We start from the raw sequence: 17,865 nt of genomic DNA, 5'->3' as shown, positions 1-17,865 counted from the left end.
CTCTTGTCTTCAGTCTTCTTGTCGTGGGGCAGCTTCTCTTCACGCGTCCATGTCTTCCTCTTCTTTCAATCTTCTTGTGGCAGCTTCTCTTCTCGTATCCATGTCTTCCTTCAATGCTTTCTTTAGATCTTCTTGGTGTGAATCTTCCTCTTGGAAAGAGATGTTCTTCTTCTTTCATGGCTGGGGCCACGAGCTTGTTCGTCAGGTCTTCTTGCTCCATGTGAGCAACATGTTTACATGTTTTGTTGACAGTTCTTTTGGGCTTTTGATGTTTATCTTGTGTCATTATGCAATGCAAACCCAAATCTATGCGGGAGGTCCTCTTGCCTTATTCTGGACAAGGGCAGTGTCTGATCCCATTTTTACATTGATGTGATGTGCCCAATACATAATGCGTATAGCATTCATTCTTATGCACATTCCCAAATGCAACTCTGGCTGTGAATAATCTTGAATTTGAGTGTGATTTACATGCATTAACCAAAGGTTAAATGCAAAATGATGATTATCACAAATTTATCAGCACAATTTTACCAAAAATTACATTAAATCAAGGGCAACCAATTTGTACCGAATGGTTAGAGTATCAAACCAACTCCGAATTGAAATCTGAAGTTATAGGGATCTGTATCAGATACCTAATGGTTAATTTGAACCCTCAATTGTACCAAAATACAATGATTAGCATTGATTAATCACGGATTAGCAAATTAATCCTTTGTTTTATGTGTAGAAAACAGAGTATGCGGGGAGTCCAGATCTGGGGCCTTAGACTTCAAATGAGCTCAAATGCTTTCAAGGCCATCAATAGCAATGAGTCTAGTAGAGGATTAAGCCAATAAACACAAGATTTGACCAAATATTGAATTCTTAATCTCTATTTTACCAAAGTCACCTGCAGATTTTATATGAAGAGCTTGGATCTCACTGTAGACTTGATCAAATTGAATTCTGACTTCACCAGCTTGTAGAGCATGCTTGAAAACACTTGGGGCTAAGAGGAATTAGACCCATTTGATCTGGAGTAGCAGAGAAATCAAATTCACCTCAGAAAAACAACGCCCAAAATCGAGAGTTCTACGTGGCGGTTTGCGCTTCTGATTCGACTGGCTGGAGTAGCAATGAGTTGGCTGTTTGTGGCTAGAAGGGTTTGGCCTAATGTTGAGTGTGCAAGGAGCTAGAGCTCCTCCACCAGCTGGGGGTACAGAGGTGAGTTGAAAAATAACTAAAAATTTGATTAATATCTAATTATCTACTAATCCTAATTAACTAGATAATGGGCTCATAAACTTGATGGATTCTAGGCATGGCTCTGATACCATGTTGAAATTACAGTAATGTGATGAGCTATGGTGGATCAAATACTAGAATCAACATCATTAACAAAGTGATTAGATAATAATTAAGATGTGATTAGTGAGTAATTAACAAAGTGATTAGATAATAATTAAGACGTGATTAGTGATGAGTAATTAACAAAGTGATTAGTGAGTAATTAACAACTAGCTTAATGTAGGTATGGATAATCAAAAACCAGCAAAATTCTCATTAGGCCAATGCCTCAATTTATAGAGTTTACATCCAAGCATCTAATCCCACTGATTTCTCCTAGATTCACTCCACCTCTTTTGCTTGATTCTCTCCACCTCTTCACTTTTCCCAGAATATCTCCACACTTCCTAAATCTTCTCATGCTACCCTTTATTCTCCCCCAGTAGATTCTTCTCACCTTTTCACAGGTTCTCTCACATTTACACATCCTCTTTTACAGCCTCTTGCCAAGGGCTTGTTCCCGCACACACCTTATTCACTTGTATATTTTAACATAGGGTAGCTACTACATCATGCTAGTCTATCATTAATGGCCACCCATAAATACTAAGTGCATGTTCACATGCAACTCTCTAGGAGCCTCTAATTACCCATTCCACATGCTCGTGTGTGTGACCCTAGCTAGTTGTATTTTTTTTTGAAGCAATTTCTACTGGAGCACTCTAGAACCCATTAAGAAGATCAGAGATGAGAAAATGCTCTAGAACCTATTGAGAAGATGGGGGATGATAAAATGCTCTAGCAAAAATCAAATTTTATACATGCAGTGGCTCAAATTTCTTCTAGTTTTTTTTTCATTGCACAGCTCCTCAACACTATCAATTTCCACGTGTCAATTGCCATGTCAACATCTTTTGCTATGTCATTCAAAGATTTTGAACGCTCTAGCAAGATGACTGCATGAGCAATTGGGATACTTGAGATGGTGTCGTCTAAAGCCATCCCTCTTGGACTGACTTGAGTTGCCCAAGGTGGAGTTCAGGTGGTTGGCTAGAGCACATAGTCCGTGTGGCGAAATGGTGTTGTAGAGCATAAGAACTATGCTATTGTTGAGATGGCAAGGAGTATATCAAGAAGCCATAAAAGATGTTGGAGCTTGTCATAACATTCACACAAGCATGCAAGGAGCAGGATGGAAAGAGTGAGTGGAGCATGATGGGAAGAGAGTGAGTGGAGCACTTTTGGGCTCATTATTACTAGGAGAGTGGGTGCATTTTGCACCGACGCTTTTGAAAATTGACTATTCTAATATCATTCTAGCTGCTTGCTTTGGCTTGCCCCCTGAACTTGCCTCAAGTAAGTAGAGGCATCCAAACTTTTGCTCTCAAACATGCCCTAATGAGAAAATGGAGAGAGGTCCATATGAGAAAACAGAGAACACCTTGCTTATGGTTTGTATGCATGGCAAAGAGTGATTTGTTGCAACTTGAAACTTTACAAAATAAGAAAAATAATAATGAAAAACTTATGGAAACCTTACTAATATTTTAACATACTAGCATTGATTATTTAATGGCACGAAAGAAATACATTAGGGGAAGGGAACATATTTTTACTTGGGTAGCATAAAATGAACTGGCTCTTGAGTCAGCCATGTCAATTGAAAATAAAAGCTAAAGCTATTTTTTGCAAGCTCTAGATTTTCTGTTGTAGATTCTCCCACTCCATGTTGAGGATTCACCCTCTCCATGCTTGAAAGGTTCAAGGCCGAGTGAGGGCATCTACTGTTTGGACTCTAAAGCCACATCCTAAAGACTAGTGCACTTTTGGCCATCTAAAACACTACTCTTTTGGGCTATAGCCGAACAATAGCACCCACGCCTCTTGTTCATAACCACACCCATGCCTCTCTTGGGTCATAACCCAAATATTTCACTCGCACCTTCCAATGAAGAGTGTTGGGTTTGAATCTACAGACTCCCTAGGGAGAGAAATGATGGCATGTAAATCCTCTCAGTACCCAAAAATAATAATAAATAAAAAAAATTACCGCAAAATAAAAAAAATTGCCAGCAAAAAAATATTTTTTTTTAACCAATCACGTGTTAGTGGAGAGTGGTTAGGATGGAGCGAGAGTCCCCAAGTTGTAGGTTCGAATCTCCCCTCCGGGAGGGATGGAGCGAGAGTCCCCAAGTTGTAGGTTCGAATCTCCCCTCCTCGAGGGATGATACTTGTACTTTCTGCTTTCAAACCAAGATTTAAAAAAAAGAGAGTCCCCAAGTTGTAGGTTCGAATGTCCCCTCCAGGAGGGATGGTACTTGTACTTTCTGCTTTCAAACCAAGATTTTAAAAAAAGAGAAAAATTTGTCCCAACGATCAAAATTTAAAAAGCTGGATGCAAAAGAAAAGGAAAGGCATCATCAACATCACCGTTAGAACATTTGAGACACAGAAGTAACATAGGTTTCTAAGCTGCGTTTTGGACACCCGTCTCCTGCAGGTTTTCCCTTAGAAATCAGGGCAAGAAGAGGATGATAACAGATATAAAAGCAAGTAAAGCTCCGGTTATGGACTTTTGTCTAGACCCTAGATATGAGTTTTCGGCCCCTCACTTCTTCGATTTCTGCAACGGCGAGACTGAAGAAGAAGCCGCTTCTGCAGAGATATGGTTCCAGGCAGCTCTCAGCCATCCAGCATCCCGTGAGTACATCCTAACACAACAAAAATTTGAGCAGTTTGAGGTGTATTCTATCCCCCAAATTTTTATTTTTATTTTATTATTAATTTTGGCGGAAATTCCCAAGTATATTTCCCTCAGAGCAGCTTCATTTTGCTTAAATATAAATGCCTAGAAAATTCAAAGATCTCCATGGCAGCTTTCGTGGGCAAGGTCAAATTTCTTCGGGAGCTGTCAATGGGATGCCATTTGGAGGAGTACATTGAAGTGCAAAAGGTGAGACCCAACTTGGCTTCCATGAGAGCAATTGAACTACCATCATTGGATGCCTTTGGACCACATTAATCATCGTTGGAAAATCTTTGATTCATTGTTCCTTTTTTGTACATGTACCGCTGTATTTACACATTCAAAGCACAGTGGGCCCTTGCTTGTATGTAGGGGGGCACACATCAAAACCTCACGTGTATGTAGATGGGTGCAACTAGGGGCAGCGTCGAGCCCTCACATGTATATGTAAGTTTAAAACCTATCGTGCTACATGCCTGCATGGACCTAGGTGATCCTGGTTTTTATGGGGTGTTATGCCATGTCTACACATCAAATGGATTACTCCACCTAATCGGCAGTATCAAGCCTTTGTCTGTATGTGGGGTATTATGCCATGTCTTGATGTATGGTTTTGGTTTGTAAGCTTTTGTGAATTTGGTGTTATATGCTTACCACTACACCCGGTGACCCCTCATGGCATGTAATACTTGCCAAAAGGCATTCAAGCTTCAGTGCTATATATGATGTCATGGCCACTCATTGAGCATTATCGTCGTAAATCTTGAAGTGACTATTGGATCTCGTAGAATGGAGAGCCGGACTCATGCACACAAAATGCTCAATGACAAGAACACAAGGGTGTAGAGTGTGAAAGAGAATGGCAAGCTCAAAGGAGAGAGACGAGAGCTCTCTACAAGTACAAAGAGAGTACAAATGAGCAAGCAACCCTAAACTGTAAATGAGATTGCTTATATACTAGCTAACCCTAAGGTGTTCGTTCACACTTGGATGGCCATGGAGAAAAACCTAGTGGGACAAAAGTGTCCATGGCATAAGTGCATGATCTCATAGTGAAGTACTACCAAACATCTAATAAACCTCCCTGTAGTACAAATGTGAGGTTTACAAAGATTGCAGATCAGTCTTTGAAAGGAAAGAGGCCCAAAGCTTTGTAGAAGGCCACAAACTTTTCACGTGATAAAGGTTTAGTGAAAAGATCTGTCACATTATCATGTGTATTGCGGTAGATCAGATTGATCTCCCCTGCATGGAGTGTCTCTCTCTGACATAGTGATGATGCACTTCAATGTGATTAGTCCTGACATGAAAGACAGGATTCTTTGGAATCTGTGACTACCATTGCACTTCAATGTGCTTGGTCTTGGCATGATAGATAGGATTTTGTACAAGTGTCACTGCACTCTGACTCTTAGTGAGAATAGGAGTAGGGATGTCTGGACACAAAGATTCTCCATCAATCTTCTCAACCATACACATTCAACTATCACAGTGAATGCTGCTCTGTATTTAGCTTCATAGAGGAGGTTACTACAATTGGTTGTTTCTTGCTTAGCCAAGATATGCACGAATTGCCAAGAAAGAAACAGTTTCCAGATGTGGATTGTCGTGTATTATAATCACTTGCCCAATCGGAGTCACTGAAGGCTTGCAATTCTAAATCACCTTCCTTGCATAGAACAATCCAAGATCTTGAGTGCCTTGAAGATACGTTTAATTGCCGGCCAATGCTTAGTGCTTGGGCAATGCATGAAATTTGAAAGTTGTGACACACTATACTGGATGTCTGGCCGTGAGTTACACAAATAGATTAGACATCCAACAACTTGATCATAAGTGGTTATGTCGAATGGTTCACCGGCATTCTGTAGACTTAGTTTTACACTAGGTTCCATTGGTGTAAAAATTGGTTTGCAACTTTCCATGTTGAACCTTTTGAGCAGTGCCTTGATGTACTTTGACTGCTTAATGACTATACCATCATCTTGCTATATAAACTGCATATCCAAATAGTAGTGCAAAAGACCAAGATTTGATATCTTAAAATTTGAGGCAAGATCAGCCTTGAAATCTGTAATGAAATCCTCATTGGTGCCTGTCATCTACATAGAGAATGACAACAAAAAAATCTTGCTCTTCCTTTTTTACATATAAAGTGCTTTCCATAGGATTGTTTTAAAATTCTTGTCCAGTCAAATAGGCATGAATCTTCTTGTAATAAGCTCTAGGAGCTTGTTTCAAATCATATAAAGCTTTTAAGCTTGCATATCTTCTATTCTTGATCAGTTTGGGCAAATCTAGCTGGTTGGCTTACATAAACTTCTTCTTGCGAGCCATCATTCAAAAACACTATTTCAATGTCCAATTGACGTACTTTTCATTCATGATGGGTTGCCAAAGTAATAACAAATCGGATAGTGGTCATACAAGAAGTAGGAGCAAAAGTTTCATCATAATCAATCTTTCTACCGGGCATAAACTTTTGTAACAAGTTTGGCCTTGAATCTGTCAACTGATCCATCGGTCTTTCTTTTGACTTTGAAAACCCACTTCATATCACTAGCTTTCTTGCCAAGTGGTAGATCCACTAAATCATGAGTACTATTTTTTTGAATGGAATGAATTTCATCTTGCATGGCTTTAACCCAATTTGGATCTTCTTGAGCCTCTTCAAAAGACTCAGGTTCATCTACATCATGTAGAGAACTAAGAAATGTAAACTCAACAATATCTGTTGAAGAAATGGTTGGAGCACGAGATTTGGTACTTTGTAAGGAGCATACAATTTGCTATCTTTTAAGGTGTTTGTAACCCATCTAGACATAATCCTAGATTCATTGATTGCTGATCTTTCAGCATTTACTGCATCTTCTAGCTGATCTGAAGTTGGTGAATCAATTCCTTGAGCATTTTCTCCTTGCAACAAACAAGGATTAGTAGGCAAAATCTGCTCAGAATCAACATAAATTGGCACAGGTAATAACCTATCAGACACGTTAGGTGAATTGGCATAGGCATGCTTATTGAATTCCATCATTGGATAGATAGAATCCTCTACAAAAAACGATATTGTAAGCCCAACGGGGTGTGCAGTGACAAGACTCAACCACGTGCCCAAGAGATAAAGATATATAGAGAGAGGGGAGAGAGAGAAGGGAATAGGGATCTTGCACAATACACCACACTGAGCGGGGAACAGGTCTCGCCCCCTCTCAGGAATTTATTCAGGAACAATCCACAGGCACGCTGGCCATGATCAATACAATCAATGAATACAAAACAAATAGATGTGCTAATGTAGGATATCCAAGTCGACGTCGATGTCGAGGCACAAGATCTCTGATGCCGAGCACACCACGGGGATGACCCACAAGTATCTCTCGTCGGGCTAATACCAAATTCAATGAATCCAAATCCAAATCCAAGTCCAAGTTCATATGCAAGTCCAAGAATCACTCGCTCATCCCATGAGTAATCTCCACAACTCCTATAGCCTTGTCGACGAAGAAAACCATGGAAAAGCTTTTCTGGCAAGAAAAACAGATATAAAACTTGTTTTAATGGTTTTGGGGCGATAAAAACTTCCAAAAAGTAATTTTTAGGATTTTGGGAGCAGTTTTAGGGTTTCTGAATTGTCAGTACGTACATGTCCGTATAGTTCTGTACGGCTGTATAGATTCGTAGAGTTGTACGGATAGATGACGACGTGACACTGTAGTCGATGAAGGGCTCTGAAATCAATGGGGCAGTGATGAAAAATTCCATGATTTGGTTCATGATCAAGTAGATGATGATGGAGAAGATGATCTCCATGCTTCAATGAAGATGGCAACGCGATGAAGAGGTTCTTCTTCAACGTGATGCTCAAGAGAGGCTCATGCTTCTTTTATACTTGGAGAAGCCTTGCTTTTTGCCAAAAAGTGATGCTTTTGCCTTTTACTTTGCTTTTGGTCTTTTTAATAGTAAAATATTACTTAACTTTAGTCAAAAGTTCTTGTTTTGCTTTTCTAGCTTCAGGGCCTTGCTTTTTGGCCTTGGAGTTGCTTTTTGAAAAAGTGGCTTAGCTTTTTGGTCCGGCTCAATCTCCTCTTTCCAATGGTGCCCTTGGCTCGCGGTCAACCCTGTTTGACTTTTTACTTTTTCTTGCTTTTTGACCAAAAAAGCTGCTTTTTCCTGTGCCAACTTCATGAACCCTATTTCTATGCTTTCATCAATCTGTCCATGTGTCTGGGCATGTGTTCCATCATGTCAAAAGGAGCTAGGAGGGCCAAATACTTACAGATATCCCTACTGACAATAATCTTCTTATTGAGAGGATTGTAGAGATGATAATTTACATCATGTAGAGAACTAAGAAATACAAACTCAACAATATCTGTTGAAGAATCACCTGTTGAAGAAGTCGTTCGAGGACCAGATTTGGTTTTGCTTTGTAAAGGAGCACACAATTTGCTATCGTGCAAGGCACTTCTAACCATGTAGACATAGCACTAGATTGTTGATCTTTCAGCATTTATTGCATCTTCCAGCTGATCTGTAGTTGGTGCATCAATTCCTTGAGCATTCCCTCCTTGCAACAAACAAGGATCAATAGGCAAAATCTGTTGAGGATCAATAGAAATTGGTATAGGTAACAACCCATTAAACATTTTTCTTGCATATTTTCATTATCTAGTTGCCTTCTTAGACAGGCAATCCTTGCATCATTTTTAGCCTAATACATAACTTCTAGAGTGTTCCAAGCAAGCATGGATGTTTTACAAGGCGAATGTACGGAATAATAGAACCTTTAGTTGACAAGGCTATCAATGCCAAAGCTTGAGTATCATGTGAATCCCATCTTCTTTGGCTAGCAGTAATTTGATTAACTTGTTGTTGGATATGTTGACCCTGATTCCTTTGAGGAGTGGTAGGAGCAATTGCGCCAAGGTGGAGGTCATCACCAATGACATGTCCCCATAGGCCTTTTGCAACTAGGATTTTTGTGACCATAAAACTCCATAGTGAGTAATTTGACCCATCCAATTTATCCTCTTTGGAAAGAATACCAAATAAATCTTTTACAGAGGTTAGTGTTACATAGAAATGCATTTCATACGTACGAAACTGAAGAAGTGGTTCCTTTCATGAAGAGTCCTCTTGGAGACACTTTGACGCGCTTTAGACATGGAAACGTACAAAACGTTTTGCCTTGTATGAAACACTTTTTTTTTCCAGCCCGATTTTAATAATGCCCTAGACCACGTCGCTTTCCTTTTGTACATTTTTTCCGTGCGCGTTTTCTAGAGGCGGTTCCCTCCACGTTTCTTAACGGTGTGTACCAGTTGGCCAATGATAGTGTGCCCATGACAGCCCCGTGTGCTCCTTGGTGTCCCGGGTTGTGTGGAGGTCTATTCGAGGGGTAATTTTATTTTGTGCTTTATGTACGTTCTCTATGCAGAGCTCACAGAGAAGCAGGTTTTTTACTCTCTGTGCTCAATATTTCTTGCATGTCTTCCTTCCCTTGCTCTATTGAGGCTTAAGGCTACGTGCCTTGGGCAATATAGGGTGACTTTGGAGCGTTTTTACAAGGGCCAAGACTTATCTGATATTTAAAAAATGAGATTTCTTTATGTTATGTGTCGCACTTGTAGGGCTAAGGACCTACATTTATCCCCAGCTTGTAGGATGCCTCGAACAGGTGATTCTTTTTGGAACAATGTCACCTTCGAGTCTAGGTATGGTGGCTTGGGCTTCAGAAAGTGGAAATGCAACTTGTGTGTAGATAAGCACCATGGCAGTGCCATTAGGCTGAAGGTACATTTGTCACAAACAAAGTGTTTTGGCATTGGGCCATGTAAGCATATGCTAAAAGAAATCTATGATAGCCTAAAGGCTTGGAAGGCCAAGAAGTTAGGTATCCCCGACAAGGTTGCATCCAAACGCTGTTTGGATGTGATCCAAACGTTTAGAACGATTGAAATGTTCACTAACGTTTGGAAATGTTAGTGAACGTGGGCCCTTGGGATTTTGATTAATGTAGGTTAAAAAAACCCACGCACGTCAACATCAAGTTTTTTTTTTCTTGTTTCTTACGTGCGTGCGGCTCTCTCTCTCTCTTCAGCGGGCAGGCGCTCGTGGGCTGGTCGTGCCGACGTGTTGGTCTTCTTTGGTCGTGCTGCAGCCTGCGCTCATTGCCCAAGGCCCCAAGTCACTCAGAGTCAGTCTCTCACTCACTCTCTCTCTCCCGCAAGTCTCTCTCTCTCTCTCTCTCTCTCTCTCTCTCTCCCCCGCAAGTCTCTCTCTCTCTCTCTCTCTCTCTCTCTCCTCTCTGTCTTTCTCCCCCCTACTGCAAGTCTCTCTCTCTCTCTCTCTCATTGCAAGTATCTCTCTCTCTCTCTCTCTCTCTCTCTCTCTCTCTCTCTCTCTCTCGGAAGTCTCTCATATTACACCCCCATTATGGTACTGGTTGGAGCTAGACAGATTTGCATTGCATTCTTGTATACCCTACGCATATAGGTTGCATACTGAGCCTCTAGCACTAGTGCTCCATCCATCACCCCCCCCCTAGCTCAGTACTTTCATAGTTTATTTCATGTTCATTTTGTCCTTTTTTTTTTTCTGGACACCCAAAGGACATTGATAGTTGTACATTGATTTGTCTCATAGGTCGAGTTCGGCCTCTAGGAGACGTTAATACAGCTTTCTCTCTCTCTCTCTCTCTCTCTCTCTCTCTCCCCCGCTGCCTGTTCTTTGCCTGCTCCTTTCAAACATTCCCTCCCTCTACAATGGGAGGGTCTGTAGATGACAAAATCAGCCAGCTTGATCATATCCTTAGGGATCTTATCAAGGACCAGAAGAAGACATTGGATAGCACCATCACCGCCATCAAGAAGGACTTATTGACACGCATGGGGAAGCTGGAGGCCGAAGCAGAAATATGGAAGGAAGAGAAGCTTACCATGCAAGAGGAGTGGGAGAAGGAAAAGCTCGCCATGCAGGAGGAAATCAACCTTTTGAAGGGCGAAGTGGCATCCTTACGCGATCGTCCACGGGAGGAAGGAGAGACTCTTGAGGTGGACAAAGAGGCGATCAAAGAAGAGATCACCAAAACCCTCACCCACACAATCGAGGGGAAAATGGAGGCGGCCCGCGAAGGATGGGTAGAAGTGATGAAGAAGAACATCAAAAAGGAGGTGCAAGAAGATGTACAAGTGATGAAGAAGAACATCAAGAAGGAGGTACAAGAAGATGTACACATGATGCAGTCTACTCTTGATGAAGAGAAGATGCGACGGATCCGGCGCCTCAACATCCGAGTCACAGGGATACCAGAGAGCACTACCTCCACGCCCGAGATTGACGGGCGGAACCTATGTACCAAGCTAGGACTAAAGGAGGATGAGCCGCTCCCATTCACTAGAGTATGGAGGACAACCCCAAAGGACTCCACCAAAGGCAAGGGCCTTAGTGCTACAATTCCCGGACGAGGAGAGTAGGATGAGCTTTATGAGAAGACGGGGCTATCTTGAGGAGCTTGCCAGGGGACCCCATCTACTTCGATGATGACCTCACATGGATGCAACTGGAGCATAGAAGATTATGCATGCCGAAGATCAAGGCGGCACGCAAAGAAGGGAAGAAGGCACATTATAGGGATGGTCACATCTACATTGATGGGAAGAGGGTCGAATAGCGCCATCTGGCCTATGAGACACGGAGGAAACAACATGAGGACAAAGAGATACACATAGCAATCTGGAACTGTAATGGAGTCCTATGGACACATCCAGGGAGACTTGAGGAGGTGATGGAGGGCCGGGATATCATCTTGTTGACAGAGACACATGAGAGCCCGGAGAGGGGCTTACCACGGGTTGAGGGTTATCAGTGGGAGTCAGCTCACCGACAGGGGATGAGACAGGCCACCTCCCGAGGTTCAGGAGGTATTGCAGTGCTTTTCAGGCATGGGTTACATGAGCATGTTCGAGTCGTAGCACAAGACTCGGAGGCGAGAATACATGTGGATTAGCTTACGCTCTCGGCGACCAGATGGATTTATATCGCCCTTTGCTACTTTCCTCCGAAGGGGTCGCGGTTTGCCACCACCGAGGAGCCGGGTGGAGGAGAGGCTAGTGAGTCTCCATACTCTGTCTTATCTGAGAAGATCTTACACTATTCGACACTGGGAGAAGTCTTCTTGATGGGGGACTTCAATGCACGGACTCAGAGCAGACAGTGCGAGATCTATGACTTTGAGGATCCCCTGAGACTAGAGCCGCTAGCTACAGAGGATACAGGGACCACTCGGATCTCCGCTGATGGAGGAGCTGACAGCACTGGATATGGGCAACATCTGTTGGAGCTTGGGGCCCGACACCATCTCGTTATTTATAATGGGATGACTCAGTGGCCAGATTCAGGTGGGTTGACTTGCTTTCCAGTGGGAGGCGGCAGTAGTACAGTGGATTATGTGATGGGATCCCGGGAGGCAGCAGATATGGTGTCTCACTTCACCGTACCACCATGCCCCATTGGGGCGGATCATACATACCTATCCCTCACTTTCAGGAGCTTATTGGAGACCCACCCACCCATCATACAGCCACCACGCACTATTTTTCACTTCACTCAGGATCTAGCCGAGGTGTACGACTATCATGTTCATGATCAGCTATTTGCCTTAGATCCCATCGGCACCCATGGCCATGCTCACCTCCCAGCTCTCACATGTACTTCACTCCGCAGCCGCGAGGAGTTTCCCATACCACATACAGACAGGACGGCCACCTACATCTGGGAGCATGCCCCAGAACCGATGGTATGATGATGAGTGCAGAAACCTTTACCGCAGTCTCGTGCAGAGGGCTCGCGGAGAGATCACCCGGAGGCAGGCAGGCAGGAGGATGCATACTCTCACCCGCCGTAAGCGGCGAGCTTATGAGGAGGGTCAGTACTGGGACACACATCACATGCTCATGAGCAGAGATGCTGCTGCTGCAGCCTGCTTGGAGGAGACTCAGAGAGCCCCGTCCTTCCACACCTATTGCCGATCCTCAGACCTGGCAGACATATGCAGAGAGACTTTATGATGTGCCTGCACAGCCCCCTATACCACAGCCCACAGAGCCATGCCCCACAGTCTCCACCTTCTTCACCCCACCTATGGTTAGGAGGGCCATATGCCGACTCCAACATGGACGGGCAACAGATCATACAGGATTACAGGGAGAGCATCTCATCTATGCTATTGATACATTGGCACCATTTCTTGCTCATCTCTTCAACAGAGCTCTGTCCGAGGGGTTTCCGGCTGAGTGGACGATGCACACTATTGTGCTGATCCATAAAGCGGGAGATGTACTAGACCCCGGGAACTACAGGACCATCATGATCGGCCATATATTGGCCAAACTATACGGGGCAGTTTTGGAGGCAGAGCTGAGCACTCATGCAGAGGTTGGGAGATTGAGAGCAGCAGGCCAGGCAGGCTTCCGTCGAGCCTTCTCGACCATCGACCACATTTTTACATTGAGGTGCCTGATTGATCAGGCCAAGGCACGGAGGCAACGGCTCTATTGTTGCTTTGTGGATTTCCGCAAGGCATTTGATACTGTGCCCAGAGAGCGCCTCTTTCGGCGACTACAGACACTAGGCATACCTTCAGACATGATGTGGGGCATATACAGGCTATAATGAGCAGGTCTTTGGGAGAGTCCGATGCCCAGGAGGCTTGTCCGACACAGTTGCTAGCACCATTGGTGTGAAGCAGGGGTGCCCGCTCTCCCCCACGCTCTTTGGGCTCTATATTGATGAGGTGGTCGACTACATCACACAGGGAGGAGGCTCTGGGGTTGAGCTATCAGGTATTACTGTCCATGTTATGCTTTATGCTGATGACATCATCTTGGTATCCGATACGCAGGTTGGGCTTCAAAGACACCTTGTGGCTCTTGATGACTTCTGCGCACAGCAGGGGCTCACAGTGAACCTTGGGAAAACCAAGGTTATGATCTTCCACACTTCACCCGCAGTCAGGAGCCACACTACTCTCACATTAGCAGGAGGGCGGGTCGAGGTGGTTGAGCTCTTATGTTTACCTTGGCATCACATTTACTAGCTCAGCTGGACGCTTCTCCATGGCTCAGGCAGTCCGAGACAGAGTGACCCGGGGGTACGCAACTCTTGCTGGCCTTGAGTGTCAGTGTTATCAGGCACATTTTCAGGAACCCCGCACGAAGGGGTGGCTCTTTGATACATTAGTGACACCAGCCTTGATGTATGCAGCAGCGGTTTGGGCACCAGGGCTTGCAGCCTCCACATGGGTACAGCTGGAGAGACCACAGATCTTGATGCTCTCGAGGATGATACGCAGCAAACCATCCGTCCCGCACGACATTGTTCGAGCTGAGTTTGCTGCACCACCTATGGCAGTGGAGGCATTGTTCCAGACGATCTCCTTTATATACAGGATGAGGGAGATGCCCATGGAGAGATTATCCCGCCGAGCTTTTGAGGCATCCAGACAGCTGGCCGAGGCTGGACACACTGGATCTTGGTATGCACAGATGCTACAGTGGTTCTCACATCATGGTATAGACCTTGAGCGGTTGCCACCTTTTCAGTATGATCAGTCTGCTCCACGGGGTTACCTCTCTCTCAATGAGAGGAACAGAGTGATGAGACAGGACATATGGCAGCACTACATACAGGAGACATGGATAGCACCAGAGAGCCCACTACCACCGAAGATGCTGTACTACAGAGACCACTTTATGAGCATCTCAGGGGATGGGTTTATACATCGACCGCGGTACATGGATGTATACATGCCACACAGCTCTCGCGTTGCTATTGGACAGCTACGAGTCTCATCACATCAACTAGAGATAGAGGCTGGGAGAGCGGCACGGGTTCCTAGAGCTGAGCGGATATGCAGATTGTGCCGCGAGGAGGTGGAGACTGAGGATCACTTTGTATGTAGATGTAGAGCCCACCAGGGGGTCAGAGATAGATATGCAGGATTGTTTGAGGAGCTCTCTTCACTACATCAGTTGATGGAGGCCTCGGACCAGCGACAGCTTGGCAGACTACTACTAGAGCTTCATAGTTCTTGAGAGAGACTCCTCCAGACACCCGCTCCCACTAGGGGTGGGAGACAGTCCCAGCTCACAGATTTCTTCCAGAGAGCTATGCCAGTGCCAGCTGATGTACCACGTGGGGTGAGCGCACAGAGAGCAGAGGAATTGAGAGCCAGGAGGAGACCTAGACAGACTGGATATAGAGCACCCCGACTCCGTCACCGAGAGATAGCAGCTATCCGAATGAGACACCAGATGGAGACACAGGAGAGGCTAGCTCGCTTTCATTCAGACTCAGGGTACATGTTCATGCCATTCACAGCCTCAGCATCGGCGATGTATGATATCTTATATCCCTCCTATGGCACTGGATGGAGTTAGACATAGATCTACATAGCATGCTTGTACTACCCCTTCAGCATATAGAGATGCATCTTGCCTTAGCACTCCATCCACATCCCCACCCCCCTTATATTGTTTGTATATGGGCTCCACCGATCCATGATGATTCACAGTTGTATCCAGACACATGCACACTTTTTCTTTTGTTTATTTTCTTCCGATGACCGGAAGAACACAGTTGTATTATTATTTTTTGTCTCATAGGCCGACTTTGGCCTCTCGTAGACGTTAATATATCTTTCTTTCTTTCTTTCTTTCTCTCTCTCTCTCTCTCCCCCACAAGGCTCTCTTTGCTGCACCTCCCCGGACCCCTACACACAAGCTGAAATTTTATTCGTATTGTGCTTGAATTTTGAAATATATACTAATACTCTTGAGTCGTGACTTGTCTTGACATTTCTCCATTTTCTTGATTGCTTTTTGTGCATATTCCATAGATGCCTCGTGCATCGAGTTCCGTGAACTATAAATTTTGTATACATATATATCCGGAGCAACGTTCACTACGTTTGGAATCTTACTAAACGTATCGTTCACTATGTTTGGAACCCCCTTGATCTCCAAGCTGGGAGAGCTTGAAGCACGACAAAGTGTCTCCAAGAGGACTCGCACTATCGGAGAGGAAGATACCATGGAAGGTGATGTTATAGGTGGTTCTAGCTCGGCACCTCGAGCCAAAAGAACCAGTCTTAGAAAAGGACATGTGTAGGTAGGGATGCAGAAGGTTGCCATGAAAGAGGTAACGAGAGAGTTGATGAAATTGTTTATTCAATGTGGATTGTCCTTCCACATTGTCAGGACTCCTCGATGGAAGAAGGGAATGAGAGCCATCTCTTGCATTGGGTGTGAGTGGGATGGCCCCTCCTATGAAACATTGCGGACTACTGAGCTTCGCAAGGAGCAACTGGCTGTGGAGATGGAGATGGAGCCTCTCAAGGCCACTTGGGCAAAGTATGGTTGTACTTTGCTTTGTGATGGATGGATAGATATGCGGAAGAGAAATGTGTACAACATTCTTGTGTCCTCTTGCAAAGGCACAATGTTCATTCGTACCATAGATGCATCGGTGGCAAGGACAGTGGTTACAGGGGAGTTCATTATGTCCCACATGTGCCAGAGACAATCAATGAAATTGGCCGTGATAACATTGTGAAAGTGATCACGGACAATGGGTCCAATTGTGTATCCATGGGCACGAAACAGACTCTCCATAGCACAATTGGAGAGGCTTGTCTTTTGCCATTGCAATCTCTGATTGCTAGAGCAAAAGGGTCATCCCATTGAGCCTCGCCAAGTGATAAGATTGACATCACGAAGTGCAAGGAGATTCCCGACATTCCTCAAGAGGAGAGAGGCATCTAGTCTTTTTTTTTTTCCGAGAAAAGATCCTTTCATTAGTTATATAAAAACGCCCGTAGGGCTACAAAAGATCTCTCCTGCTCATAAGAGAAACAGAGCAGTGAATACAGCAAGGCAGCCCGGGAGACTCTCCCTAGGTGCTGCAAAATACAAGCATCTGTACAAAGGACTGAGAGGCTAAATCATACAATAGGGGGGGGGGGGGGGGAAAAGCCAAACAGGTGGCCTGTAATGCCAACGGGGGGATCTCGTGTGTAAGGTGTAGAAGGGGCCACAGCTCTAGGTGGTGTGAAAGGCCTGGCGCTGCAAGATCGCCTCATCCGAGTCGCCCCGGATGCGGTCATACTGTCCTCGCAGGGTGTGGATCAACTCCTACCAAATCCCCCTCCCATCGTAAATCCCTCTCCTGTGTCCAGCTGGCGGACGAGAAATCCCGTGCCAGAACCAAGCGAGGCTGGCCCCTAATGAATCTGATGGCCTGACTGTCCTGCTCCATCTCATAGCCCATAGCAGGCCCTGACGAAGTCGACCAAGCAGCGGCACCCCACGTAAACATACCCTCTGGAGAGAGGGGAGCCAGAATACGCAGCATCCGCAGCCAAATCTGCTGCGCCTGAGGGCAATCCCAAAGGCAATGTCTCTGTGTCTCCATAGGGTGGCCGCATCGGACGCAGGCCGCCGGAAGACCGCTGTAAACAAGCCAAGTGCCAACTGCTGAGCCCCTGTGGGCGACCAGCCACTGGAAAGTCGAGATCCTGCGGGCCTGTCGACTAGCCCAGAGCCGAGCCCAGAAATCCTCCAGGAACTCCTGTGAGAGTCCCTGTAGCCGCCAATGCCCCGCTGCAGTTGGAGAGACCGTCCTCCTCGCTGTCAAAATATGCCGCCCCGAACAGTATACTGGAAAAAGGTGATCTCTGTGGCCTCAAGGGATGCATAAGGATCATGCCAATCGTACTCCCCAGGGTCCCACTGTAGCCGGGCCAAAGGGGCGTGCTGCATATGCCCATATGCGCCAATCCGGGAGCA

At 44.9% G+C, this 17,865-nt stretch overlaps 1 protein-coding gene across 2 annotated transcripts in view; it reads left to right on the top strand.

Moving 5' to 3' along the window:
* Window positions 1-3,685: 3,685 nt before the first annotated feature.
* LOC147615360 (protein TPX2-like) overlaps window positions 3,686-17,865 on the top strand; it is a 56,867-nt gene continuing 42,687 nt past the window's right edge. The window contains exons 1-2 of one of the 2 annotated variants that reach the window (XM_086779446.1): window positions 3,686-3,972; window positions 4,149-4,225. In XM_086779446.1, the coding sequence (XP_086635572.1) occupies window positions 3,804-3,972; window positions 4,149-4,225 (246 nt within the window). In that variant the 5' untranslated portion in view covers window positions 3,686-3,803. The remainder of the gene's footprint in view (window positions 3,973-4,148; window positions 4,226-17,865) is intronic. The other variant, XM_086779447.1, reaches the window with a different exon arrangement.

Source organism: Cibotium barometz, chromosome 40, assembly GCF_041138505.1.
Source record: "Cibotium barometz isolate CiBa-2024 chromosome 40, ASM4113850v1, whole genome shotgun sequence".
NCBI classification, from domain to species: Eukaryota; Viridiplantae; Streptophyta; class Polypodiopsida; order Cyatheales; family Cibotiaceae; genus Cibotium; species Cibotium barometz.
The sequence above is the reverse complement of the archived record's forward strand: the minus strand, read 5'-3'. Positions and strand labels throughout refer to the sequence as shown.